The sequence below is a fragment of the Drosophila arizonae genome, chromosome 4, assembly GCF_054131065.1.
Source record: "Drosophila arizonae isolate 15081-1271.41 chromosome 4, UAZ_ARI_1.0, whole genome shotgun sequence".
In the NCBI taxonomy this organism is placed as follows: Eukaryota; Metazoa; Arthropoda; class Insecta; order Diptera; family Drosophilidae; genus Drosophila; species Drosophila arizonae.
The window spans coordinates 411,627-438,817 of NC_142924.1; the positions used below are offsets into that span (position 1 = coordinate 411,627).

A 27,191-nucleotide genomic window follows, 5' to 3' on the forward strand; every position below is an offset into this window, starting at 1 on the left:
GGTTCTTGTAGAGCTGGGAGAGTGTGGGTAATGTTGCTGTTGGTGTTGGTGGGACATGAAATGCCAACGAGTTGAAAAGCGAACAAACGTGTGGCGCATGTGCAGCAAGTGCAAAGTAACCCCACATACACACACTCCCATGGGCACGGACAGAGAGAGAGAGAGATAGCCGCTCACCCACCAGCAACCCTTCGCCATATGCTGCCTGCGCTCTCTTCTGCTCTCAGCCTCTACTGCTGTCAGTTGCAATTTTGCCGCCCGGCCGAGTGTTAGTTTTTGTTTTGTTGTTGCGTGGCAAACACTTTAAGGCGCTAATACAACCAACACGGTATTAAGATGTGATTACAAAGACAGTTTCCTCGTTGTGATTCCGCCAATTTACAGTTTGTTTATTGCTTTCCCTCTTTGAAAGGACAACAATTCATAAGTTTATTGAACAACAACAGTAGAAGAGGCAGAAAACAAAAGACACAACAAAACGTACGAAACGGATTCTGCGCAGTTCGCATGGCAACGGAAGTGCTCGAAATGTGAGTAAAGCAAAGAGTGGGCAAAATAACAACAATGTGAAAATGCAGTCGTGTGTTTGTCCATTTTGCCGGCCCTCCAAGCTGAGTTCAGTTACTTCCGCTAACGCAGATCAATAACCTTGCTAAAAACAGAATGGGGGAGCTTCGGTTGCCATGGACAACACACAAATGCAATAGCTGTAAACAAAATCAAAAAAAAAGCTGTATTCCGGGCATGAAATAGGCTAAGGTATTGAGTACCCGTTTTAGCCTATGATTAAACGGAATATGATTTACTCTGGCCCATTGCAAAGCGTTTGCAGCAATTCCAAACACGACAAATTGCAGCGAAAGATGTTTGTAGGGCGAAATAAAATTTATAAAAATCTTGGACTGTGTGGTCTCAACTGAGGTTCGAACCGCGAACTCCAGCCGACACAATATTTACTCGCGTTGATGTGACAACTCTATACACTCAACCAAAGCGACCTCAAACGAATCGATAGCATTTTAGTATTTCAAATAAACCAATTGCTGGAAGACTAAAAAGCTCGAGGAGAAGAAAGCTTGCACAGTGCTTTTCAATGTACAATAAATAAATGATTTAAACAAAATTCAAATTTTATTATATTTTCTGGCATTTTTTCAGTTTAATTATTTTTGGTTTTAATATACATTTTCTTACAAGAAAACTTGTTTTAATAAAACAAAATCAGAACTAACTTACCTGATTTGCCTAATCTATAGAAAATTCTAATCGCAATCACTGCCAAATAACAACAGAAACGAGCACCATACACACTTCGTTAATAATCCTGGAGCGCACGACGGACTCTGGCAGAGATGTGGCCCGGCTCCGAGCGAGGCAGCTCGCGAGCCTTGGAGCTGCCCACCAGCCAACAGAACGCGGGCGGTAGTAGTCAGCAGGAGACACTGGCGGACATTGAGCACATATCAACCATAGCCGGTTCATTGGCCTCCATTGGCACACTGTCGCATACACAGATGCGCTATGTGAGTATCCCGTTTCTAATTGGCACTAAACAATCTAATTAGGCTTATTAATTTCCTTCTTCTGCAGTGCACAAATGATGCCGGCTATGATACGGAGCACACCTCGCTTAACTCCGATTTTGATGAGGCGGAGCTGCGCCGAGAGCTGCTGAGAGACGTGAGTTTGCTGCTCGTTTTATGTGCACTCAGAGAAAAAGCGGATTTTTAAAGTGAAGATGACAATGAGATATTATATATATGATTTTTTTTACCCAATGGCTTCTTCCTGTTATTTGAGAAACCAATCTCATATATTCTGAGTCTGGGCTATTCAACCATATCTCATTTGAGCCCAAGTTGCTTGACTCTTTCTCTGAGTGTATATATATAGATATGAAAACATATTTAAATACGATCTTTTCCACCTTTCTTCCCAACAGAAATGGAAACTTTTATTTGATATGGTAAGCAAACACTATATAATGTATACAATAATATATACTATATATATATATATATTTAATTTGTCATCTTTCAGTTCGATCCGGAAGGCTTTGGTGAAATATCTGTTAGCGAGTTTTTGGTCGCCCTGAGATCGCCGGAGTTTGTTTCCCAAGTGCCTATGAACAAGCGTGAACTGTTGCTGGAGCGTGCGAAGAAGGCCCAACTACCCGTCGGGCCAGGCTATGTGACGTTCCAGGACTTTGTCAACGTGGTAAGTGCATCCAAATCGAATAACCAAGTGCCCCTCGCTGTTGTCATTGCTGTTCCTGTTCCTGTTGCATCTCTCTGTCTCTCGTGCCGCACGAAACAAACAACGGGATTTGAGTGCAAACACAGGTGCATGTCCCATCTGCTGCTTGTTCCGAAGTGTAGGCTCGTGTCCAAACAGCAGTTGTAGCTATAGCTAGCATTTTTGTTACACTCTCGGAAGTCTCAGAAGTGCTGAGGGGTATATTGGCTGGGGAAGGCATTTCAAATGGCGATTGTAGTTGTTGCTCAAGATAATTTAATTTGTTTCATATAATATATTTCATCTGGATAGTTATAGTGATTACTACTTATACCAATGCACTCTATCCATTTTTTCTCTTGTAATTACGAGTTGAATAATCCCAACTGTTGCTGCTTTACGCTATGAAATATTTATAATATTATCTCTCACATTTATTTGTCGAGCTTCAGGAAAGACTCTTTTTGCCTCTCCTCAAGATAAACGTACACATCTTATTGCCACGCCAGTTAATATACCGCCATATTCCTAGCAACATTCCTATAGTCATTCGTCTCAAATTCGATATTTGAGAATCTGCCAATACCTTGTGTGCCTTTAGCCAGAGAATTGTGCAGTCGTTGCTCTGCCGTCACTTTTTCTCTCCTCTTTCTTGTGTTTGCACTGTGGCACATGCAAAAAGTCCATTCGCACTCGCCAAATAAATGCGGCGTCGTTCCCTGGCCAGGACACGTTGTTAGGATTTGTGTTTACCTGTGGAGAACAGCCCAGCCCAGTTGCTCGTTGTCCCTCGCCCGTCGCCAACCGGCAGTCGTTGGCTCTAGTACTGGGATAACGAGCATGCCGAAGCCAATGCCTATGCCGCGGCCCTAAAACGAATTTGTTGTCTTGTAGAAGTCCTTCCTTTCTCAAATGGATCCTGCAAAGGCTTGCAGTCTGAGTAGTTTACAATATTTCTTTTTACTGTTTGCTGTGGCCATTGACAATTCTATTGCAATTTGATTGATTCTACGCTTGATTGGCACACACAACCACACACTCACACTTACACTCACCCACACATACATAATGAATGTCAAGTGTATTTTGGTCTTCGTCTTGCTTTTCAATTGTTTGCCCAAAGAGTCCTCAAAGTCATGAATTAGCCAGGCCCATCACAAAGCCTCTATTTACCCTTGTGTGCGTGCTTGTGAGCGTGTGCATGTGTGTGTGTATGCGTAACGGTAATTGTCAATGGCATAGCTCATTCATCTGCCGCTTGGCCAAAACCCAACATCAGAACCACACAACAAGCCATTGCTGGCATCCGAATTGGGAATTAGCTCCTGTTAATAGACCGCATTAGACCTACGACTATTTGTACACCCTTTTAAAGTGGCTAAGAGGCATTTGTGTTTGGCTCCATCATCAGTGGCCTGTAAACTGGATCATTGTTATTTATTCAAGAAACTGCAAGCATCTTTAGAAAAACTTACCCAAACACCTCCCAAATAACTCTATTAATAGCTGGCCACCATTATGGGGTGCGATTCAGCTGGAGGTAGACTTCTAGGGCTCTGTTCTATCTTTGGCATCTCTCAGATCCTGTCGTCGGCGTCCTTCTGCAAAAAGAACATCAATAGCCATCTCTTATCAGAGCTAAACGATCTTTAGCTGCCTCATAGGCAACAACTTACACAACATTTTTGTACTTAATTATAAATTTCAATGATTGGCCAGGAGGGCGGGCTCGTCGAGGGGTGTCGGACGCGAGGCGTCGAGCACGATGCGTTCGACCATATGGACGCTAGGAGCAAGTCCTTGTTTGGGACGCTGCTTGAATTAAAGCAGGAATGCCGCTACCGACCAGGCAGGAGCTGTGCCATGTGCCATGCATAATGCAAGCGAAGCCGATGGGCGATGGCCGATGGCTGATGCCGACATCGATACAATGGAGAGATTGCGATTGCTTGATGATTGCTGAATTTTTAACAAAAGCTCGCACGTGACAAATCCTTTTATGGAAGCGCAGAAGCAACGGCCGGGCATGGAGACGGCGCCGGGTGCAGCCATCCTCAGCCAAGACAAGGGGCGGCAAACGTGTTGAACCTTATGACAACTGCAGGCACGAGACTGTCGACTGTCGACTGCTGACTGCCGGTTCTCGGCTTGCAGCTCGAAGCTCTCAGCTCTCGGCTGTCGATCGACAGTTGTGCATCTGGTCTCTCACTCACACACTCGCACACCCAGCGGGCGACGCCAGAACCAGTAAGAGTTGCAGCTGAGTCCAGGAATTTAACCGTGCAATGCTGTTGATCCATATCGAAGCAGGGATGCTCTAACCCTCCATGCTTTTCCTTCTCTCTTTATATCTATATTTCTCTCTCTATACCTATCGCTCTCTCTTTTGACTTATCTGGCTCTATATTTCTCTACCTATCTCTATGCATTGTACTCTCTCCCTACCTTTCTCTCTTTGTTTGAACTAAATCTCCGACTGAATCATGCTGATTATGGTAATGCTTATGGTTCCACTTATGTTTTGATCTATAGTGTGGGTTTCTCTATCCTCGAGAGTAGACTTGTAGTCACGAATGTTTTGCTGGTGGTTCGGCTCGTGATTCAATCTGAAAATGCTTGAAAACATGGTTCACGCCTTTGACCGGATATTAAATCTTAAATATGAGGGAGTACTACCCTTTTGCGGACTTTGAGGGCTATAGTCGATATGGCATATTATATTAAAGTCAGCCGACCAGCTGCAGTGGGACTCCTTGAGCTGCTCTCGTGCAGGTCATCAGGCATTTGCGGCATGATCGTGTGTATATAATGATTTGCACACTTGCCATTTAGCTGGCTATCGAAAGGTACATGGCTTTTAATTGCAGGCTGATCGGACAGCAGCAGAAAAACAACAAAAAACACTGAACAGAAGCTGCAGCTGAAGGAACGCTGCGTAGAATTCTTGCATTAATCAGAAAGTCAACGGAGCTGCCAAGCATTCGATCATAAACGAAAGCAATTGGCGACGAGCTGCAGGCTGCGAGCTGTGAGCTGTGAGCCGAGAGTGGCGAGTGGCGAGTCGTGGTCGAGAGTCGCCTCCATTATCATAATCAGCGGACGCAGTGCGACGGCGCAGCTGGCAGACGCCAAATGCTGCAAGCTGGAGCCTGGGCCCAGCCTGAACCTGTGCCAAGCACGCACCAAGAAATTCCAGCGGCTTGTCTTGAATGGGGAATGTCTGCAGACGGCGGAGGTGGAGGCGGAGGCATTGGACTGCCACGGCCAGCTGGCGGATCGGGTTTATTGAATAAACATTTGTGCAGGCGCTCCAATGACCAGTCCCCAAACTGCCCCAATACCCACTTCGGTGGCGTCTGCTCTGCTGATCTGGCAGCGTTGATAAAGAAAAAAAAAACAGCGAACGAATCAGATCAGCTGCGTACGTTCGTTCGTTTGCTCATATGTGTATATACATATAGATATATTTCTAGATATATGTATGTAGGTAGGTGCAAAATGCCTTGCGCCTTGGACTCTGGGGATGCGAGTCATCCAACGCATAGATCGTCTCATGGATGCGGTATTAAATCAATGCCAATCCATAAATGGACCAGACGACGCGTCCCGGTGATGCTTGATGTTGCAGTTGGAATCTCTTTAGCGATTTCATTATTCCACAATTACATCGCAAGTCGCATGAACAAAAACAACGAACACTTTAGAACGCTCAAACGGCTGCCTTTGTCCACTTTTCCAAGTAAAAAAGGGGGAACTGCAGCATGAAGGTGTGAATGTGCCTCAAGCTAGCTTCTTGCGAGTTCGATCATAATTCTAGAACTTAGAGTTCCTGCTTCCATCATAAGTATTATGATATATTATCCTGGCCATCATTGTTGTTTGTTGGCTTAAAGCCAATCGATTTGCGTTATCCATGGCTAAAGACCCGACGCTGGATTATATAGCAGCCATCTAGCTGTCCAACTATCTATATCCAATCATTGCAGCACACACAAAAATTGCCAAGTTGCCCAAACTGCATGTTTGGCTTTTTTCTCCATTTGCTGTTGTTGCTGCTCGTTTTGACTTGTGGCCCATGCCAAGGACGTGACAATGCCAAGGAGGCGGCGTGGGGGGGGGGGATGGCTACTGTTGCTGTTGACGATGTTTGGTCAATGGTCAATTTGGCAGCAGTTTATTTTGATTGTTGTGCATCCGGGGCAAGGATAACGACGTGAACACGAATTGGCACAGCCCCAACTGCAACTGTCCCCAAACACACACCAGCACACCCACACACGAACAGAGTATTGGTTGTGCTGCTTCAATATTTTTAGCCATAGTCACGAAATGTGCTGATAACGATTCCTAAAATCCATTTTTTGGCCTGGTTTTTGTGGCTCAGTGATGTCCTGCGGCCGAGCACGCGCACTCTACAAATAATCGCTTATGCATTTTTGTTTTCTTCTATTTGCTTTCTTTATGTCGAGCACGTGAACGCAGGGGCGTGGCAGCTGCAGGTGTAAATGCTTTAGTGTCTATCTCAAATCATGTTGCTAGCCACAAGGCCAGAAGGAAAACCAATTTAAATGCTCTTCTCGGGAGGTGGCAAAGTGGGGTATATGGGCTTTGGGGCAGGCTTTCATCCTTCCACTTGGGATTGGTTTTATAGTATTTATCTGGTCCGTGTTTGCTTTAGCAACGTGTGCGCCACTCATTAGTCACAATTGGTCCGAGTTTCAAAATCAAATTAGCTGCCGCACATTGTGCCCAACGTCTACTGTAATTGCCACAACTAATTATGTTGAATAAATTTTTGGTGGAATGACCTACGCACCTGACATTTATGATGGCACATAAAACCGACCTGGAATTGTTTGCCTTCGCCCCAATCCGGCATTTATAGTTGCTTTTTGGCCATGGCTGCAGAGGTCAACGAATCGACCCCGCGACGCCGACCCGCGCTTCAAGCTCAGCTGCCTCGCATAATTGTGACACACGGAAGCAAGCACAGAGCGCGCATCATTAACCTGTGTGAAGCATTGTAATAATGAGACATCAAGTGCGCGCCACTTCCTTAGGACACGCGCTGGTCATGTTTACACCTTGTTGCAACAACAGTACAACAGTACAACAGCAGCAACAGCAGCAGCTGCTGCCAGCGCGCGCTGATTGCGCACACAAAACAGGAGGCAGGGACAGGGACTAATGCAGGGGCAGGGGCAGAGGCATTAGCATTAGCATGGGCTGCATTGCCATGTGCAGTCGCTCGGAAAACTCTGTAAAGAATATATATTTTTTATTGTTAGTCAGAGGCAATCATATCCGATTACTAGCTATACACACACAGCATAAATGCACATATAGTATTTACTATAAGCATGCCAGGCAGTCCGCTTAGATGGCCCTCGCTCTTCTCCTGCTGCCAGCAGTGCGTGCGTTTGGTAAAATAGATTTTGCCGCACACTGACAGAGAGTCCTCTCCATTTCCGATGAGATTCGTAACACGGTGAAGGAAGCGTTTTTAAGTCCGTAGAGCCAACTATTTCTGCAAAGGAACAAGTTCTCATCTTACGGATTCAAGCTGATTCGATCCATCTTAGCCATAGCTAACAGATGTAACAGTCGTCTTAATACATTGAACTACAAATATAATCAGACTATAATCAGTCAATAAAAAACACTTTCTACCAGTTAACAAAATTATTTCTAGTTTCTCCTATCATCTTAACTCGTATCTTAGCAAGAGTATTTCTAGTTCAATTTCAAAGATATCAGTTTTTTTTTTCTTGTAAATTTCGATTTCCATTTTGCCAATCTTTTTGCGACGAGTTGCCAAACAAAGACGTGGAGTGGCTGACTGACTGGCTGGCTGCCCTGGCTTGGCTTGGGCTGGGCTGTCGGGCTGCCTTTGTGCCTTGCGTGTCATTCCATTTCCGCCAGCGTCGCAATCGCAAATCAAACAACGGCGACAGCTGCTCCTTGGAAGCGCTTTGCATATATATGCCCAGATCCTTTGCGTTTCCCTATATATACAAAGGAGGGCAATCTTAATCTATATAGCTTTTGATTTGCGAATATATCGCGCGCTCGCCCCGCCCCGTTCCGTTGCGTTCAGTTCCAAGACAAAGGAATGCGGCGTCAAAGGCCAAACGTCGAAGTAGCGCAAATCACAAATGAAGTCTTGACATGCGTGTGCTATATACAAACATACTACTATGTATATATGTACAGATGTGTGAGCGTTTGTATAGTTGTTGCTGTTGTTGTTGTGGTTGTCGCTGTTGTTGCTTTGCACACACAGGAAACTGCTGAAAGGTGCAAACGAACTTCCGCTCCAAATCAGTTTTCGATTTGTTGTTTAGCTTCAGCTACAGCTACAGCTGCCCCGCTCTGTGGGTCTCTTAGCCACGCGCTGCATTTGCACAGTTGTCGCAGCTGAGCAGATGCAAAAGATGCTTGGCCTACATAAGAAGCTCATCGGTGATTGACTCGGCTAGGCTTGCCTTGGGTTGGCTTGACTTGCCCAGCGCCTAATCAATCATCATCAAGCGTTCGTCCTTTTAATACGGTAGCCAAAACGACTGAAAGGCTGATTACCTAGCAAGTAGCAGACGTCGCTTTGCCTTTTGGCCCTATAATTAAGCAAACCGTAGAAGCAGCAGTAGCAGCAGCAGCAGCCAGGACTCACAGCGACAGGTCCTGTAAGGCAAATGTGACTTTAATGAGTAAAAATGTGATAATTAGTAGACGCCAAGAGGCCGACAAATACAAAGAGCACAAAAAGAAAGAGAGAAATGTTCGTAATTACAGCAAAAACCATTTGTCCGGCAAATTGCTCACTGGGCGGGCGACCCTGTAACAACAACAACAGCAACATCTCAAGTTAGCTAAAGAAGATTTTACAATAATATAAATGATACAACTGCTGGCATTTTCACCTGCGGCAATCACTCTGGCTCCTGTTCCATATAAACAATGTAAATTGAATTGGTGCGTGCAAAAATATTTTGATTTAATTAAATGAGCCCTCCATTCAAGATGCCTTCAAGTCCTGCCCACTGCGACTAGCCAACAACAATAAATACCGAAATGTTTGTGCATCAATTAACAGCGAATTAGCATAGAAAACAGGATAGAGTTAAAGCTTGAGGTCTCCTATTAGAAGGCAGATTATAAGGATTTAAGATGGGACGATTAGTGGAGCTCTTCTTCCTGCTCTTTATATGTATACATACCTTTATAGATTGTTGGACTCCGATCCGGCCACACGTTAGTGGAAATATTGCTTAACTACTTGGAATAAAAATGTCAACAGACACTGAATGAGGGCGCACATAAAATGCATAATGGAGTGCACAGCCAGCGAAGATGTCCTTTTTTGCGCATAGCTCAGGGCTTAACAAAAAAAAAAAAAAAAAAAAAAAAAACCGACACACATACATGCAAGCAGGCAGGCTGGCCGGCAGGCGCTGCAACAACGTAATTCAAAGAAATTTTTTCGTAGGTGTTCCACCATCAAGAGAAGCCGCCAACGCCCTGCTGCAGGCCCTTCTATAGCCCTGTTGACCATGTCCTGAGCAATGCGCTCTGCGATCCTTGTTGGGGAGGGGCGGAGCAATGTGTGTGTTAAATGTTTGCGTCAATTTGTCGCTTTATGTTTGTGACCTACAAAAAATGTGAATGAGGCATAAATAGATATATGCTGTATAACTGTTAAATGCCAGTGGTTTAGTGAGGGTATCCAGCGTTTACCTGGTGTGGCATCGCTGTGACGTCATGCAGTGCTTGGCCGCTGGGTAATGTCATTATCAGGCTCAGCCGCAAAGGGACGACAGGACGAGGGCAGTCAGGGCTGTGTCCAGGGCTCGACTGTAATTCGCACACCCCGTTGTGCATGTCACAAAACAAATGATAAACATTTTATTTGTTGGAAATTGTTACGGCTTTGGAAATAGGCCTTATTTCTAGTTGCCGCCTCATCTCGTTTGATCTTTCTGTTGTGTTGTGTGTGTTTTAGCCAAACCAGATTTATCACAGTTTCACAATGCATTTGGGTGTTCCATTGTCCCATTGTCAACAGTTAACAATTTAATACGTAGAAACGACAAATCGGAAGTAAAATTGCCCTATTTGATTTTTTTTTTTAATTTAAGGAAGTGGTCATAAAGAGTGAAGAGATAATGCGAATGCAACTCTGGGTGGCGGGCAAGTGGGCAACGCTGACAAGTAAGAAATCAAAGCAAAGATCGAAATATTAAGCACAGCGCGGCGACGAACGACGTTGTTGTTTAATTAAGTATATACATAAATAAATGTATATAGTATATATAAATTGAATGTTTTATGTACACTCGTGTAAATTGTGGCTTAAGTGCAATATTGAGCATGATGTTAGCAAGCTGTGAGAGTAGTTGAGCTGGGAATTGTGTCAGTGTCGCAAAACTTAAAGCGCGCCAAGTTACAATTTTATTGCGTAAGTAGGCTGTCTAAAGCACTAAATAAATGTAAATTATGGTAATGCAGCTGCATTAGTTGAGTAATTGTGTTTTCCCATTTGACACGAGTCTTCAATGAGAAAAGTATGCCGTTATAATTGTGATTATACGCATTCATAATGCATTCATAAGCTCCTATATATGTGTGTGTGTCCGACGTTGCCACCTTGCTGTGAGTGTGTAGGTGTATAAGAGAGAAGGAGTGTACAATTGCTAGTTAATGGGAACCGCAGGCGATTCGTCAATTAAAATAAATTTGATAATTACTAATATTAGGCTGTCGCGGAGCTAACTAGCAGCAAAGACTTGTTACCTCCCACGACCCCCACAGCTTTGACCACAACAACAATGTTTGCGGTTACGAGCGGAAGTAACTATTTTATTTGGCTTCCCTTTTGCCCATTTGGCTGACAAGCTTAATTTGTGGATTGTGTTTGCTTTGCTTGCATACCCTACAGCAGGCTTATTGGAAAAGTAAGGTAGTATGTGTTCTGTAGATAGTTTGTAAAAGGTGATTGTAATTTGTTTATTCGTTCACTGTATTTGATACATAAGTATTTACTATTCTGATATTTATTTTAATATATTTTTTGAACGGTATGTGTTAGTCGAGCTAGTTCCTACTTCACGTTTAATAATCGTGAATTTTAATTGCGCGTAGGCTTCATTTGGATTTTCTTGTCTGTGTCTCCGTTTTAATTAAACACAATACATATTTTCCGCCTTTGCAGATTTTCGTGTTGTGTTTTTTCCAGTTTCTGCTTCTGTTTTCTTGCTGTTAGTTTTTATGTGCGCCTTAATTGCTCCGCCCCGTTCGCATCTTTTGTGAACATCTTAATTACATAATAAAAATTATTTCGCTTTTGCAATTCCTCTCAGTCCCTAACTCTAGTTTGGACTTGTTTTCATAATTTTATGGCTCGTTTAGTTTTGGGGTTAAAATGAATTATTTTTCTTGCTGATTTTAGCCAGCAGATATGATCCAATTGGAACGTGAAGAAATCTAATGCTTTTACCATAGCTTCTATTTATCATATGCGATTGCTCAGAGTCTGACTCTCATTGACAGCTAACCTTCATATTGTGATAATTTTTACCATGACTAACAGCTCGGGTCAACAAATTAGTTGTTTTCCTGTTGAATTAATAATTATTGGGATATACATATTTTTCGTTTGAACCGTAAAGAAATATTCTGATTTGACCTCACTGCATTATGTCTTATACGAATAAGCGCTCGCTTCTTACTTTTTATAGCCCGCCTTCAAATGATATGTAGAAATTGTCTTCGAGTGAAACTTGTTTATGTTATTCTCTTTGATATATGTATGTATTTATCTCTCATTATCTGTTTCCAGATGAGCGGCAAGCGTTCGCGCAGCTTCAAATGTGCGGTTCATCATCGTGATCGTGAGGTTTGCTCTGAGAACGACTTTCAGCTGGTGGTAAGTGAGCCGCCGCTCTTTAGGAAGATGGTCCATGCGGTGGCTATGGAGGTGCTGCCGGAGGAGCGCGATCGTAAATATTATGCAGATCGCTACACATGCTGTCCGCCGCCCTTTTTTATTATATTGATCACAATCGTAGAGGTGGGTTGACTTGATTCTTCTATTAGAATCGCAATTGAAGCGGAGTGAATATTATAATTGATTTATAGCTGGGCTTCTTTGTGTATCACACCTTGGCCACGGGAGAGGCGGCGCCAACGGGTCCCATACCCAGCGATTCCATGTTCATTTATCGTCCCGATAAGCGACACGAGATCTGGCGCTTTATTCTATATATGGTGCTGCATGCTGGCTGGTTCCATTTGGGATTCAACGTGGCCGTTCAGCTGCTCTTCGGCTTGCCCCTGGAGATGGTACATGGATCGACGCGCATCGCCTGCATCTACTTCTCGGGCGTACTGGCTGGCTCGCTGGGCACCAGCATCTTTGATCCCGAGGTGTTTCTCGTTGGCGCCAGTGGCGGCGTTTATGCACTGCTGGCGGCGCATCTGGCCAATGTGCTCCTTAATTACCATCAGATGCGTTACGGCGTACTACGTTTGGCGTTTATACTGATTTTCGGTAGGGACAGCGAAGATTTTTCTGCCATGATTTCTTGTAACATTTTCTCTTGCAGCCTCCTTCGACTTTGGCTTTGCCATTTATGCTCGCTATGCTGGCGAGGATCTGCCGCCTGGGCAGCTGGCCGCCACTCCAGCGGCTGTCTCCTACGTGGCCCATTTGGCTGGTGCAGTGGCAGGCTTGACCATCGGATTGCTTGTGCTGAAGAACTTTGAGCAGAAGCTGCACGAGCAACTGCTCTGGTGGATCGCATTGGGGACCTACACAGCGCTCGTTGTGTTCGCTGTCGCCTTCAATGTTCTAAATGGAGTCACTTTGTTTAATATGCGCGTGGAGAAGATTAGGTTCACCCAAACTTACTTTAATGACTTCCAGGTGTAACTGGAAATCGTGTTCAAAATCGATTTTTGTTGAAAATTTTTGTTATTTCGTTTATCTGTTTTCTAACTGGACAGTGAATAAGTTTATAGTTTATAAATTCTGTTTTTTTTTTTCGTGATTTTCTTTCTTTTTGTAAGTTCATTTACTGCGTGCAATATACGTACAGACATTCCGACATATATGTATTTGTATAGCATATAATATATATAGACAATCGTCCATACGTTATCAAACGCAATTCGTTCCATTTTTCGATGCTTACGTTTGAAAGTACAAATGTTTGAAAAGAATCGATGCGAAAATATCGTTAATTGAAGTCGATGAGATGAAAGTGTATATTTACAACAAATTGGAACTGATTAGATTTGTAAACTGCTAAAAACTTGATGCTCAAGGAAAATATGATCTTTTTTATAAACTTAAGCAGAATCGAAATGGATATTCAAGTGAATACAATAATGTAATTAATCTATGTATACAGAGAATTATGTATAAGTGCTATGTATATTGAAACCGATGTATTCCAACGTTTTTCCAGAACTGTTCCACTGCAGGCCTTACATACATACATATATACAATGAATGACTTTATTCTCAGACTACCTCAAAATTGGGAAAAATTATAAAAAGCTAAAATGTGTAATCGGTTTCAAAATTTATATATGTATAATAAATATTCAAACTGCCCTTAGACAAAAAGAACAAAAATGATTACTGCCAGCTTTAGTGAATAAAAACAGCACCAACTACACCCTTTATACTGTATTTTGTACATTTTGTACATAATTAAAAAAATAAAAATAAAATAAATAAATAAATAAAAAAAAAAAATAAAAAAAATGCAATAACCGAAATGAAACTCTTATATTGCGTATTCTGTTTTGGCGCAGATAAAATGCGATGTGCGATCTGAACTCAAGTTGTGTTATACATGCTTTTTGAAGTCTGGCCACACTGCTTGTTTTGATGACAAATGAAGCGCTTACGCAGTTGACCAAGGGTATTTAATTGTGAAATCTTAATACATATTAATAAAAATGAATTTTTAGCTCAATAAAAGTAAATTAGTGATAGTGATTTTTTTACTTACATGCTCATACTATATATATAGAAAAATTGATATTTTTCTGAACAAGTGTCTTATTGCGAATTCTCTTTTAACTTCAAAATTCTGGGGTAGCGTTGCCAATTAGGCTTAAACCTTACTAAATTCCCTTTTCGATGTACTCAGACTGTTTTCAGTGACGTCATAAGCCAGAGTGAGCAGCTTTGCATTAAAAGTGAATTTTATTTCGAAAATGCAGTAAAAGAAAAATCGCAATGCCAACAGGATAGATGTCGGAGGTAAGTCGTAATATTTGATATTGTTGGATGTTATCTAGGTATAAATAGTTCCGTACATATGTCATTTGCAAGACACGCAAAGTTTGGAAAATTTCATAGTGCGATAAAAAGAACTTAACATGTATCCATCCTTCCATCCATCCATCTGTATCAGAAGTTTTGTTTGACTTTTCTTTGCTTTGCGAGTGAAATGCGAAAAACTGTAGAATTTTCATGACAGTTTCGTGCACGCACCTGCTACAAGGCTACCTGTCAGCTGCCACCTGCTACGCCCCCTCCTCCTTCTCCTCCACCCAACTGCTGTCAACAAAGCGTTGCAGCTTGGCTTTTTGCTGAAACTCTTTTGTTGTTGTTTTGTTTTTTATTCTACTCTCGTCTTTTTTATGGTTGTGACGGCAACGTCTCACTCACAGCTGCCCCCAACTCCGAGCGCGAACCAGTTCCCATTGACATGCTCCTTCTGCAGTTAACAAATCCCAGCGGACACGAATTTATGTTTGTTTGAGCATATTTCACCGTTAGTCATTCGTCACACACAAAAACAGCAGCAACAACAAAAATATATAAAGGCGCAGTCCAATGCGAATGGCCAAAATGATATAAGCAAATAAACTGTCCTAGAAACAGGGCGACAAAAAGAATTGGCTGACTCGCGCTACTTGGACAAAGGATTCAATTGTCGTTGATTAATGTTGGGCGCGTTAATTTGTTGATGCACGCGCCTTGGTTTCCAACGATTATAAATGACGTCAAATAGAGCTACAAATCCGTTGGGGACACACTACAAAAATAAATCTTTTATTCAGGCGTTGGTTCCAAGTTTAGTATTATTTAATAACGATTTTACGAGTCTAACCAGAAAGGCTGTGAGCAGCAGGAGCTGGATCATATGAACTGAGACACAGATATTAAACTTGAAGCGCTGAACCAGCAAATAAATCATTTAATATAAGGAGAAGGTTAGGAATTTAATGGTGAAGCTAGCAGCTAGATCAAGTGAACTAACTATCGGCATTTAATTGAGTTTAGAGTGAATTGTGGAACACGGGATGAGCCAGTAAATAAATCATATCAATATGAAAGAGCCCAGAGGAGTTCGAGTTCGAGTTCGAGGCTGGAGCTGGGCTGTAGCTGAAGCTGAAGGCAAGTGGAGCCTTGTCCTTCGCATTGGCAGGGCAGCGCAAACATGTTTGTAAAAAGTACAAGTTAATATTTATGTAATTCTGCAGATACGTGGAAGAAGAAGAAGCACAACAACGAAGACAGAGATCATTACATTGACATATTCATGCACATGCAGTCCAGCCATGTCCAGCTGTCCAGCTGTCCGGCAGGAATGCCATCGAAGAGGCGAACAATGCAGCGGTCAGCCGGAGGAAGCGAGGAGGAACGCACTTGATGGCCATGTAAAGTGCGGACTTGTACGTCCCACGCGTATCAACCTGCATTTGGGCCATGGTTGGGGCCTTTGTTTCTGCGTTGACAGCCATGGCCAGTGGAAAAGTATCTCACAGTTGGAGCTGCAACTGGGGTTGCGACTGGGGATGGAGGAGCTCTTTATCTGCGACAGTGGAATACAGCGAATTGCAGACAACTGCAGTCCATGTTCGATGCCTGCTTATCAAAAGGTCTCGCGTGTAACTGTCAAAAATATATATTGTAGTAGACCAGAACTCGAAGCCATTCGCAGTTAACTCTATGATAAACTGCTGTAGCTCAGGTGTAGCAGGGCTCATAGCCTGGGCCTGGGCCTGTGTCTGTGCCTGGACAGGATGCCGGCATTTATCTCGCTTGAATATGGAAATTTTTACTGGCATGCCAAGCACTTTCTATTTCCAAGCATTCTTTTATTTTGGTGCCGCTAAACGCTTCATTAAGTGCTCTGGCACTGTCCTGGCAGCCAGAAGAGTCCTTATGTCCTTATGCTACAATTAATTTCTGCAACCTGAATATGCATGGCGAAAAAACGGAAGTCCTTAGCCCAAGTGCCGCCAGCCGTCCACTGCAAAAGAAAATCCTGAAAGAGTCTGGCCGCTTGACCTCGCTGCCAAAGGACATGGGACAATGGACTCCCGGCTCTACAAAGTGAGTATAGGTACAGGCGACAGCAATGAGTACATAATGAGGCCTGGCCACTGTAACCACAAACAAGGATTTCATTTGTATAGGCTGGGAGCTAAAAAGGAGCTGGCCAAGATAAACAAATTAGCGCTGGGTGCTCTGCCCTCAACCCATTGTCAGGAGGAGAAATCAAAGTGCTGCGGGCCCCATCTAATCTATGGGTCGGCCGACCTCTCCTCCCGTGGGGTCCACGGGCACCGTCATATTGAATTTCTACACCGGACTGCGTGGGCTTTTAGCTTAATTGCTATTAGAACCTTTGGCTGCAATCGAGGTCCTTTTGCTGACCAAGCCATATGAGCTCATTGGGGCCAGAAACGCGCAATCAAACACTTGCCACCCCTCCGAACTTCAGCTTGGACTCAATTTTTGTTTTTCATTTGCGCAGGAGGCGCCGCTGGCGACGGCGACGGCGACGGCGACAGCGACAGCACCTGTGCGTGCCGCCTGGCAATTTGGGCTGTGGCGTTCCTGTATGCTGGCGCAGACAACAAAGGATTTGCCTCAAGATACGGGGCGGGGCGCAGAAAAAGCTGTCGCAGACATTTTCATAAGCCACCCTTGTAAACGGGGTATGCAAAAGGGTATGATGTGCTTGAAGATTAGATAAGTTTTGATGTGTTTTACTTTTACTTTTGCCTCGTTACCCATATGAACCGCTAATGAATCTTTCATTCGTACTCAAATGTAGTAAGCTTCCGGGTATACGTAGTATCTGCTAGTCGAGCCCCTGCTTATTGCTCTCTCTCCCAGCTATTATCACATGCTAAAATCCCAAGCGTTTGCGTGTTGAGTTGTCCATGTAACGGGGTATACCCCGCCCCGATTGGGTGTGCCGCCTAATTGCCAGGATATGCGACGCCCCACGAGTCAACTGAATGTCAATTCCTACTCCGTTTTCGACTCCGATTGTCGAGCTCAAATCAAGGTAGCCGTATGCTTCAATTTAGAGTCGTTATTTACGAAAACGTTTTGTTTTGCGTATTACTGAATAAAATGTTTTGAACGATGAACGAAGAGGAAAACGCTGCCCAGGCTGCGCAGGTGGAGCGAGAGCCGCCAAAGATTACGTACACCAATTTCAATGACGAGTCCGAGCTGAAGGCCATACAGAGCCTGATCGACAAGGAGTTGTCGGAGCCGTACTCCATCTATACGTATCGCTACTTCGTCTACAATTGGCCAGAGCTCTGCATATTCGCTCGGCATGGGGAGCTCTACGTGGGGGTCATCGTGTGCAAGCTGGAGACATTGGGCTGCATACTCCAGGGATATATAGCGATGCTGGCCGTGGATCCCGCCTACCGCCTGATGAAGATTGGGACTACGCTCGTCGCCAAGGCGGTCGAGTCAATGCACTCATTCAATGCGGATGAGATCGTCCTGGAGACGGAGCTGACCAACAAGGCGGCGCTGCGCCTGTACGAGAGTCTGGGCTTCATTCGCGAGAAGCGCCTGTTGCGCTACTATATGAACGGCGTGGATGCACTGCGTCTCAAGCTATTCTTTCCCTGGCGTCAAGCATAGGCAACTCAAAATTCCTGTATTTCTCCCAGTTTTCGATTTGATTTTATTGTTGCGTATTTTCTGTGTATATGTAGTTTTTTTGGTCGAAAGATAAGCAGGGTTTCTTTCTTTCCAGCTCTCATTTGCTGTCTCTTTCTTTCATTGCTGTCAATTAGCGCCCCCTGCAGCGACTCTCTGACTACTCGACTGGCTCTCCGTCCAGGTATAGCCCATCTTAATTGAGTGCAACAAGGATGCCTCACACATAACCTTTGATTACCCTTTGCCCCGACAGCCGCCTCTGTCGCTGCCGCTGCTGCTGCTGCTGCTGCTGGTGATGTTGATGACTGCTGCTGACTGCTACTCATGATGGGATAATTGCCCTTTTCAGGGTCACATCAAATGACTTTTGGGCTAGGGAGTCGTGTTATGCGAGCTACGGGCACTTATGATAAGGATACGCCCGCTAAGAGGTGGTCCTCCGGCAAGCAAACGAATGGGCATTCTAGTTAATTGAGGAAAAACCAAAACAGGATTGCTCTCCTTTGCTAGGGAGCCTTCATTGATTTCTCTTTTAAGTCAATAGACATCGATTAGTGTTAGAACTTTGACTTTGAGTACTGCAAAAATATGAACCAAATTTCTTTTGTTATTCTCATCGTTTATCTGTGCCCTTCTATGCGATTCTAAATTTTCATGTTCTCTCTCACTGCCCCTTTCCTGTCTTTATTCTTTCTATTTGGCATTTTCTTGATAATAACCTACTTTTGCATTTGTTTCTTTCAGTGTAAATCGTGATATCCTCCTGCTGGTATTAACACCAACTTGTGGGTAAGTCCATAAGAAAATAAACATGTTTAACAAGCAACAGCAATTTATAATTTATGATTTAAGAATTGACTAAATATACGAATTGGTTAAGCCGAGTTGGTTCGCTTACAATTAAATGTTTATGTATATATGCATATTATTATTTTCATTATGTTATATGACTGAATATTAATTAAATATTCCGAAATTATTCAGTCTGCATAATCAAAGGAGCTCCCAATTATTCTGATAACCATTCTCGGCCAGCTGGTTAGTATCCATAATCAGGGACACTCGATTGCATCTGGTAATTATAACTGCATTTGCATCGTATCATTGCCAATTATATAATCCAAACACACACACACACACACACACACAAATACACACACACACATAGAGCATTGGGATTTGTAGTCATTGTCATTTTCGGATTCTCGTTTGCGAATCGTCCAAGCAAGCGGCAAATGCCCAGAACAGCTTTGGGGGTTGGTCAGGATGATGTAGCTGTCTCTTCATGTGACTTGTGCATCCCCTGCTACAGCCTCCATCATTGTACACTGAGGGAAAAAAGCACGTAAACACATATTTAAAGCAGTGTAGGTACACCCCTACTCTGATATTCGCTCTGATTTAGATCAATGTTGCATCAAACCGGAGTTTTACTCAAGTCTAGTTACTCGACCTTTCTCTGAGTGTACAAACAGCTGAGATTTATGTGCAGCGGGCGCAGACAGAAGCTGACATCAAATTGAAATCCAGGCAAATGTCAACGGCAGCCGCTAGCCGCCAGGCTCAAGGCGAAGGCGAAGGCGAAGCCGACTCGAGTTGACTTGAGTTAAGCCAAAAATCCACATAAATAACGCGAGCAACGGGCGTCGCGACGGTCATAAGAGTAGAGCCCGCCCCGCTCCCGCTCATGCACCGCCTGCGTGTCCCTGGCAGAAGTCGTTGGGCTTGTTTCTGCGAATGGCAGGTGCAACTCAATCAACGCCGCCAGTCGAGGCGCAACGTTTGCGTCGCGTTGCGTTGCGTTGCATCTGGTCGAGTCAGCGGGCAGCTAAAGCTCCAGGTCCAACTTCAGGTACAGCTCCATTGCCCAGTCTCAGCGCCAGCCTCTTGGGCCACCTGCCCCAAAATGTTGGCAGCGCAAGACGCAGCCGCTCTCGCTCTCGAGTGGCTCAACTGAGGAAGCTGCCCGGTGGCTGTGGTCCATCTCAAGTGGGTATCAAAAGATCAACGATCGTCAGAGGGCAAGCCAAGTGGCGATCGAGTGTTTTGCAAAAAATAAGGGGAGGCAATATTTTCACAGCTCTAATGCTAACAAATCGAGGCTCAAATCACGCCAAGACCAACAACAAAGTTGCTTCTTCACTCTGTCTTGTGGCTGTTGCAATTGGAGAGAGCCTAACGGAAATGCTACATAGTAGTGCTGTCTAGAGCTACTCAGTGTTAGGAAGTGCAAGGATCCGTTTAACTCAAGTCTGATTTTTTTTTTGATATTATTATTTTATGTCTTCTGTTTTCTAATTTTACATGTCGCTGGTTCGTAGAGTCCAAATGAACTAGTTTGTCTGGAACTTCCATTTCAGCATTGTCTCATATTGTCTCATAGTTCGGAGAAACCAGATTAATAGTATTTTATCATAGATGATATACATGATGTAATATGCTATAAAATAAGCTTTTCCAGCCCGAAACGCAAAATTGCTTTAAAATTTCGTTATTAATTTAGACATTTATTTTCTTTAAATTTTATTTTATTGTTTTTTTTTTTCATTACCATTTTTTCATTGCTATTTTTTTTTGTCGTGTTTTTTTTTTTTTTTTTTTTTTTTTTTTTTTTTTTTTTGACACAAACATGTGTACAGTTGTATATATACATATATTTATATGTATATATGTAGATTTTGGGGACTGTTACAGTTTGTAATGGGCGTGGTCACAACTATTTACTTTAGCTTAGCTTTTACATGGGGCGGGTTGGGGGTTAGATAGGGTTTTTGGACTCTTTTTTGGCTTACGCTTTGCTGAGTTTTACGCTAGATTAACTCTTGATTTGATTTGTGAATATATGTATATATGTGTATATATGTATATGGTATTTGTCGGTCAACATGTCAAGATGTAACTAACGTGAATTTGAATTTGAATTTCAATTTGATTTTGAGTAAGGAAAATGCTTGCATATTGTATTACATTTTATTTTCTTTAATATTTTCTTTGGCTTTTTTTTCGTTTTGCATTAATAAATATTTGTGTTTAAATTTTGAAATTGTTTTTTTTTATTAATTGTTGTTTGCTGTGGTTTTCTCTTCCTCTTTTTTCTTGTGACTAGTGTGCGACTTAATAATATTTACAATTCCAATTTGTTATAGGCTAATTAGGCATAGCTATATATCTAGGGTTTTATTTTGTTTTCTGTATATAAATAAATTAAATGGTCTATAAATATAAACAAAGAGTTTCTGATGCGAAATTCCTATTAATAAGTTAAGACAGCAGACAAATAAATAAATAAGTGAGCGAAATTATAAACATTTCTTTTATAGGAAATCATAGTTAGCGGCGTTTAGTTATAGTTTTCCCGCTTTAGTGGGGTTTTTTTCCTCCTGTTTCTCATTTTTTGTTTTTTGTTTGAGGTTGGGGTTTATCTCTTGTTTTTTTTTTTTTTTTTTTCTTTACACGCAAAATAAATTCAGTCTTTGGTTCTATCACAACATTTGTTTACACGTTTCGGCCCGTTCTTTGAGTGTGTTTGTTCTTTCATTTTTCATTTTTGTTTGTTGTTTTGCTGTTCTGTTCTGCTTTTCGGCTGTTCTGCGTGAAATGTTGGAAAACGAAACTCGTAATGCAACGCAACGGAACGGAACGGAAAAGTGAAGCCGAACGAATTTTGAATTTCAGTTTAAAACTAAAATCAAAATTTTACTAACTTTGTTTTTGTTTTGTTTTTCTTTTTTTTTTTTTGTCTATGTCTATGTTTCTCTCCTGGTTATATATTAATATATATATTTTCGATGTATATATACTATATATCTTGTATTTCGCTAGCTGCTTAGGACACGCCCAAGTCGTGCAGCAAATGTTGTGTGATCACCTCGCCCTGCTCCTCCATCAGCTGCGCCGTCACAGTGTTGATCAGGTTGAAGGCAATCGCGAAGACGGTAAAGGCACAGTAAACACCCAGTGCCAGCCACCAAATCAACTGCTCGTACTCCCGATGCCCGAAGTTCTTGAGCACCAGAAAGCCAATGGTCAGGCCAGCCAGGGCGCCGGTCAGATGCGCTATGTACGAGACCTGGGGACCCTTGGCGAAGGCGGGCGTGGCAGCGCCATCAAAATATTGCGTATACAAAGCATAGCCCAGATCACAAGAGACTGCAGAGAGAGAAAGAGAGCAAAGGATATTCTTCAGTTAGTAAAAGTTTCTCAAGAGAGGGAGAGAGAGGCATAGCGAGATAGAGATAGAGAGTCGTTTGCTACTCACCAAAGATGACCACGGAGCCCAGCTGCGTGGATGCGGATTTCATGTGCGCATAGTTGAGCGTGATGTTGGCCAAATGTGCTGCCAGCAGGGCATAGACACCGCCGCTGGCGCCGACCAGGAACACCTCGGAGTCGACGACGCTGGTGCCCAGCGAGCCGGCGAAGACGCCGGCCAAGTAGATGACGCCGATGCGGGCCGTGCCGTGCATCACCTCCAGGGGCACACCGAAGAATAGTTGGATGATGATGTTGAAGCCCAAGTGGAACCAGTTCGCGTGCAGGAACATGTAGCTGAAGAACCGCCAGACTTCGAGGCGGCGATCGGGTCGATAGACGAGCACCGAGTCGCTCGGTATGGGCACCGGCTGGCCGAAGCTCTGGGCGGGCATTGTGTAGCGGTCATAGGCGAAGATTGCAATCTGCAAAAAGGCACCAAAAATAGAAGAGCGAATTAGTTAGAGTTGGAGTTGAACTGGAGTTGGAATTCGAATTGGAATTGGGGTTGCTTTGATTTATGTTGTTGTTGTTGTTGCTGCTGCTGTCGCAGCACGCGACGTCAAACTTTGCCTTCTGTCCCACATAGACACACGAACACACTCACACGCACACAGAAGTGCTGCCAAGTCCTGCCAACTTTATTTTGGCTTGCGCTGTAATATGAGCGCGCGCTCGCTCTAACACGTTGTCTCGACAGCAGCCTAGCTCGCTTGCACTTGCTGTGTCTGTTTCTTCGTTTAGTTTTTATGATTGTTTCGTTTGGCTGTTGCTGTGGTTGTTGTTGTTGTAGCTTGTTTACAATCGATTTTGGGGGCGCCAGGCAGGCAGCCAGAGACGTGTCTGTGTGCGAGTGTGTGCGCGCTGTGAGTGTGTGTGTGTAAGAATGCGCAAAAGAAAGCAGCAAAATTTTATCGCTTTTAGTTAGAAGTTGAGAATTTGTAAAGTTCTTCAACGAATTTTTATTGCATTTTGCGGTTCTTTGATTCAATAATAATAATAAATTATTAACTAAGGCAACAACAACAAGAACTATGACCATTGTCTGTGAGAGGGTTTCAGACACTAGAAACGAGTGGACAAGCGGAAATGAAATCCTAGAGCTGGAACTGTGAACTAGTAGTAGTTCCAACTGTGTGTCAATTCAATAAGGAAATGGAAACGTTTCCAGCACATCGTGGAATGGAACACTGAGTGGAATGTTGCAATCCCTCTCTCACTTTCCCTTTCTCCCACCCTCCTCCACTGTCTTCTACTCACCTCAATGACGGAGATCATCAGAATGAACCACGGCCAATGTTTGCGATGCTCGAATTTAAGCATCATCAGTTCATCCGTTTCCATCGGTGGCATGTTGCATGTTGTAGCTGTATTAGCTGCTGCTGATGCTGTTGTGGATGCTGCTGCCGCTGCTGCTGATGTGCATGTTGCTGTTGTTGCTGGCAGCTTGTGCTGCATGTAAATGTGCTCGCCCTGGCGGGTGCAGCAAGTGCTGCTCGCCGTGCTGCAGTCCGTGTCGTAGGAGGAGCAGGCAAAGGAACTGTGCGAGGAGGCAAAGGAGACGGCTGCTGGAATGTCAATGATGGTCGCCGCTGTTGCCGTTGTCGCCGTCGCTGTTTGTGGCGCCTCCAGCTGCTGCTGTTGCCCACCCTCTTCCTCATCCAGCTGCAGCTTCGTGTGGCTTTCTGTGCTGTTTGTTGTGGCTTCCATTTTTTATTTACTTTTTTCCCTCTCTGTTTTATGCGCTTTACAAAAGTCTTTTCTTTGCTTATTTTTCTTGTTCTTCTGAAAGAAATGAACGGGAATAAAAGTTTATAATTAATTAAGTGTAGCGGACAATAAACAAAAAAATCAATTAAGTACATAAATTATTCATAAAACAGAAGCCGAAGTAAATAAATTTACAGCCAGGCAACGACAGCGTCATACGCTGTAAAGCAGGATTACAGATAGGGTCGCTTGACTGGGAATTCCATTTTCTATTCCAAATTGATAAAATTGTAGCCCTACATTTTATTTGTTAGATATTTGTATATATGTATATGTATAAATTTATAGTTCACTTTCTATTCTTGCTTTTCAAACCGATATGCCTTTATCAAGGTGATTTACAGAGCATCGGGAACAACAACAATTACACAACTTGAAAATTTCTTTCTGCCAGCGAATTGTTTATTGTCGAGAACTTGGAAACTTGCATTCCTAGGCTCCCCATTCGTAGACCGCCTCCGCCATCTCCCGTCTCCTGCTCGGCCGCCTGCTTCCGCTTGCAGCTACCTCTCCCGCCCCGCCCCCGCTTCGAGTGTCTGTATGTTTGTTTGTATGTGGGTCAGCAGTAACATCTCCGGCCTCGGAGGCCCATAAAATTTGATGGTCTTGCTCTTGCCTGGCCCGCGTCGTCCTCCCACGCCTCCGCCGCTAAGGGCGGGTTGGCAACTAAAATTAGCCAAAGGCGCGCACGTCGAGAAACTAGTTGAAGGCGACGTCACTCTCCACACTCCACTCCACAAATGGAACTTCACTTGGGGACTTGAGTGTGTGGCACACTAAAAGGGAGTTCGGTGTTGCAATTGCTGCTTAGAACTAAACTATTTGTACTTACAGTGAGCACTCGCGTAATGAACACTAAGTAAGCAAAGCAGAAGCCTATCAACTCTTTATAAGTATCTGAGTTCGTTCGCTCCAGCGAGATTCCACTGTAATCTGCTTATATAATTTCAACTTAAATGCCTTAAAGTGTGTTGCACTTAAGACATAACCAAATGGCTTTTAATATTTGGTTGCAACAACAATAACGACAATGGGAAGGCCATCTGGCTAATGGGCCAGCCAATCAGCTAATAAAACGAAATTGTTGTCAATTTTTTGGTTAAAACAAATTATGTTAATCGCATTCGTTTCAATTACGAACAAACGCTAATGACATTTTTGTGGGTTGCACAAAAGGCAGAAGAAAAAGAGGAAATTAGAAATCAAAACAAATTGAAAATGAAATAGAAATGAAATGAATCTTGCTTTATTCACATTTGCACGCCTAAATTGACTTATATTCTGCATTGTTGTTGTTGTTTCATTTTTATAAGTCGCTCAACAATAGGCAAAAGAAACAAACTTTTAAATTTAACGGTTGCACAATACACACACACGCACACACATACTAAAGCTGCGCTTACTTCCTCTCGCACCCACACAGGCACACATAAACCTTGGTTTGCCTTGAAGTTGCGCTCGCTCACTCGCATATTTTAGTAGTTATTGCAATTATGCTTGTGTGTGTGTGTGTGAGTGTGTGGGAGCGAAGCGAAGCTCGCAGCGCACTTCTAACTGTGCATGTTTGTTGTTGTCTTGCTTGGTTGCCTAGCAGCCAGCGGGGGCCGTTATTTGTTGTTTGCCTTTCTGTGTCTCTCTGTGTGTATATGTATATGTGTGTGGCATTTCAATATGGCACAAAATCGCAGCCGCTGCTTATTAATAAGTTAATTAATTAATTTTATTTCTTTTTTTTGTGTTGATTTTTGCGCAAGTTGCACCAAATAAGCAAACAGCATGAAAAATTCGCAATTGTGGCTGCTACTGCCGCTGCCGCTTCTGCTGCTCGCGTGTTGCACGTTTGCCAATTAACAGCAGACAGCAGACATGAGACAAGTTGCGTATGAAATGAAATTAACGCAAACTCGACGCTGGTCAAACGCCAATTGCTGCCGTTGCCGTCGCATTGTTTCACATGACCCTTTCGCTCGCTGGCTCTCTCGCTTGCCATGTTTGCATTTTTTTTTGCTACACTTGCACCTTGCTGCCACCCCTAACCAACAACAACAGCAGCAGCAACAAAAAAAAATAAAAAATGAAACGCGACTTGCAACAACTGTTGAGTTGAACAAACTCATTACGCGTTGTTGCACGCTGCACTTATTTCTGTTTTTTTTTTTATGCCTGTCTCTGTCACACTCACATAGTCTTTCTCCCCCTTTTTTTCTTGTCTGCGACAATTTCTATTGCAATTTTTGTCATTAAGGTCAAACTTGGCTGTCTTCTTCTTACCTTTATTTAGTGTATTTGCTATGTATTTTTCATAAATATTTGTATATTTCTTTTTGTATCGCTTGTTTATCCAAAATGCGTCAGAAGGGGACGCGCCTTTAATCCAATTGCTGCTTCAGTTAGTTCGAGTATTTTTGTTGTTGTTGAAGTTGTTCACTTTGTTTTTGTTGCTGCTTGAAAATTTTGAACTTTGTTTTAATGCTCATAAAATTCATTTTGAGCGCAGAGCGAAATATTTATTATTGCTTTTCTTTTCTTTCGCACTCGACACACACTTTATGTATTTCATTTGATTTTTCTATCTCGAATTTTTGTATGTTGTTTATCGTTCCGTTAGCCGTTAACTGAATTCGAGTCTCACGCAACTCAATTGAATCTTTATTATTCCTTATTCTTTTTACGATGCTCTCGCATTCGCGTCTCGCACGCAACTAAAGCAGCTCCAAGCAAGTTCGTTCTTTAAATAGCTGGCCGCGCAACTTCTCGCATGCGGCTCTATGCACTTGGGGGTGGGTTGCCATCGAACAAGCAGGTGAGACCAGAGAGCGAGAGAGAGTGGCACAACACGTCGAACCAAGCCGGTTGCAACTTGCAACCGCTGCATTTGCTGCGAAACTGCAAAAGAAGCTCTCTGCTTCTACACATACATGCATTTGAATTTGATAATATTCTTATACTTGCCCAAAGCTGACCTGGTAAAGAGAAAGAGAGAGAGAGGGAGACT

General features: G+C 43.2%; 3 protein-coding genes and 2 long non-coding RNA genes across 15 annotated transcripts; 3 read left to right on the top strand and 2 right to left on the bottom strand.

The window, feature by feature from the left end:
- Nucleotides 1-243: 243 nt before the first annotated feature.
- Nucleotides 244-13,871, top strand: stet (rhomboid serine protease stem cell tumor). 4 transcript variants are annotated; one of them, XM_089468529.1, is made up of 8 exons: nt 244-530; nt 1,293-1,523; nt 1,591-1,680; nt 1,943-1,966; nt 2,041-2,217; nt 12,071-12,301; nt 12,370-12,781; nt 12,837-13,871. In XM_089468529.1, exons 2-8 carry the CDS (start codon nt 1,353-1,355, stop codon nt 13,160-13,162), a joined length of 1,431 nt encoding a protein of 476 aa, XP_089324655.1. In that variant the 5' UTR covers nt 244-530; nt 1,293-1,352; the 3' UTR covers nt 13,163-13,871. The 4 variants fall into 4 exon arrangements, with proteins under 4 accessions (XP_089324655.1, XP_089324657.1, XP_017862203.1 ...); XM_089468531.1 differs by lacking the exons at nt 244-530; nt 1,293-1,523; nt 1,591-1,680; nt 1,943-1,966; nt 2,041-2,217 and adding an exon at nt 10,425-10,443; XM_018006714.2 differs by lacking the exons at nt 244-530; nt 1,293-1,523; nt 1,591-1,680; nt 1,943-1,966; nt 2,041-2,217 and adding an exon at nt 10,549-10,690.
- Nucleotides 2,216-10,450, bottom strand: LOC108613330 (uncharacterized). Of its 7 annotated transcripts, none has more exons than XR_016270021.1 (9): nt 9,970-10,450; nt 9,453-9,882; nt 9,156-9,372; nt 9,026-9,070; nt 7,561-8,916; nt 7,052-7,493; nt 3,912-6,994; nt 3,711-3,836; nt 2,216-3,650 (listed from the first exon to the last, which is right to left on the bottom strand). It is a non-coding gene; the product is annotated as an uncharacterized LOC108613330 (long non-coding RNA). The 7 variants fall into 7 exon arrangements; XR_016270025.1 differs by having other exon boundaries at nt 7,561-7,762; nt 8,815-9,070; XR_016270024.1 differs by having other exon boundaries at nt 7,589-9,070.
- Nucleotides 13,872-15,535: 1,664 nt separating the features above from the next.
- On the top strand, nt 15,536-21,626 carry LOC108612459 (uncharacterized). Its single transcript, XR_016270018.1, has 4 exons — nt 15,536-15,649; nt 15,736-16,591; nt 18,920-18,964; nt 19,160-21,626. It is a non-coding gene; the product is annotated as an uncharacterized LOC108612459 (long non-coding RNA).
- Nucleotides 17,519-18,275, top strand: Naa30B (N(alpha)-acetyltransferase 30 B). The gene has a single exon (XM_018006718.2). The coding sequence runs from the start codon at nt 17,636-17,638 to the stop codon at nt 18,152-18,154; it is 519 nt and encodes a 172-aa protein (XP_017862207.1). The 5' UTR covers nt 17,519-17,635; the 3' UTR covers nt 18,155-18,275.
- Nucleotides 21,601-26,919, bottom strand: rho (rhomboid). Of its 2 annotated transcripts, none has more exons than XM_089468537.1 (4): nt 26,468-26,919; nt 23,687-24,208; nt 22,434-22,851; nt 21,601-22,324 (listed from the first exon to the last, which is right to left on the bottom strand). In XM_089468537.1, exons 2-4 carry the CDS (start codon nt 24,134-24,136, stop codon nt 22,002-22,004), a joined length of 1,191 nt encoding a protein of 396 aa, XP_089324663.1. In that variant the 5' UTR covers nt 24,137-24,208; nt 26,468-26,919; the 3' UTR covers nt 21,601-22,001. The 2 variants fall into 2 exon arrangements, with proteins under 2 accessions (XP_089324663.1, XP_017862205.1); XM_018006716.2 differs by having other exon boundaries at nt 23,687-24,211; nt 26,468-26,918.
- Nucleotides 26,920-27,191: the final 272 nt, after the last annotated feature.

Bases quoted from the DNA above. Each gene is read 5' to 3' on its own strand.
- stet (XM_089468529.1), top strand. From the start codon at position 1,353: ATGTGGCCCGGCTCCGAGCGAGGCAGCTCGCGAGCCTTGGAGCTGCCC. The intron at 1,524-1,590 runs GTGAGTATCCCG...CTTCTTCTGCAG, and splicing joins CGCATACACAGATGCGCTAT to TGCACAAATGATGCCGGCTA. The intron at 2,218-12,070 runs GTAAGTGCATCC...ATCTGTTTCCAG, and splicing joins TCCAGGACTTTGTCAACGTG to ATGAGCGGCAAGCGTTCGCG.
- Naa30B (XM_018006718.2), top strand. From the start codon at position 17,636: ATGAACGAAGAGGAAAACGCTGCCCAGGCTGCGCAGGTGGAGCGAGAG.
- rho (XM_089468537.1), bottom strand. From the start codon at position 24,136: ATGGAAGCCACAACAAACAGCACAGAAAGCCACACGAAGCTGCAGCTG. The intron at 22,852-23,686 runs GTGAGTAGAAGA...GCCTTTTTGCAG, and splicing joins TGATGATCTCCGTCATTGAG to ATTGCAATCTTCGCCTATGA. The intron at 22,325-22,433 runs GTGAGTAGCAAA...CTCTCTCTGCAG, and splicing joins GGGCTCCGTGGTCATCTTTG to TCTCTTGTGATCTGGGCTAT.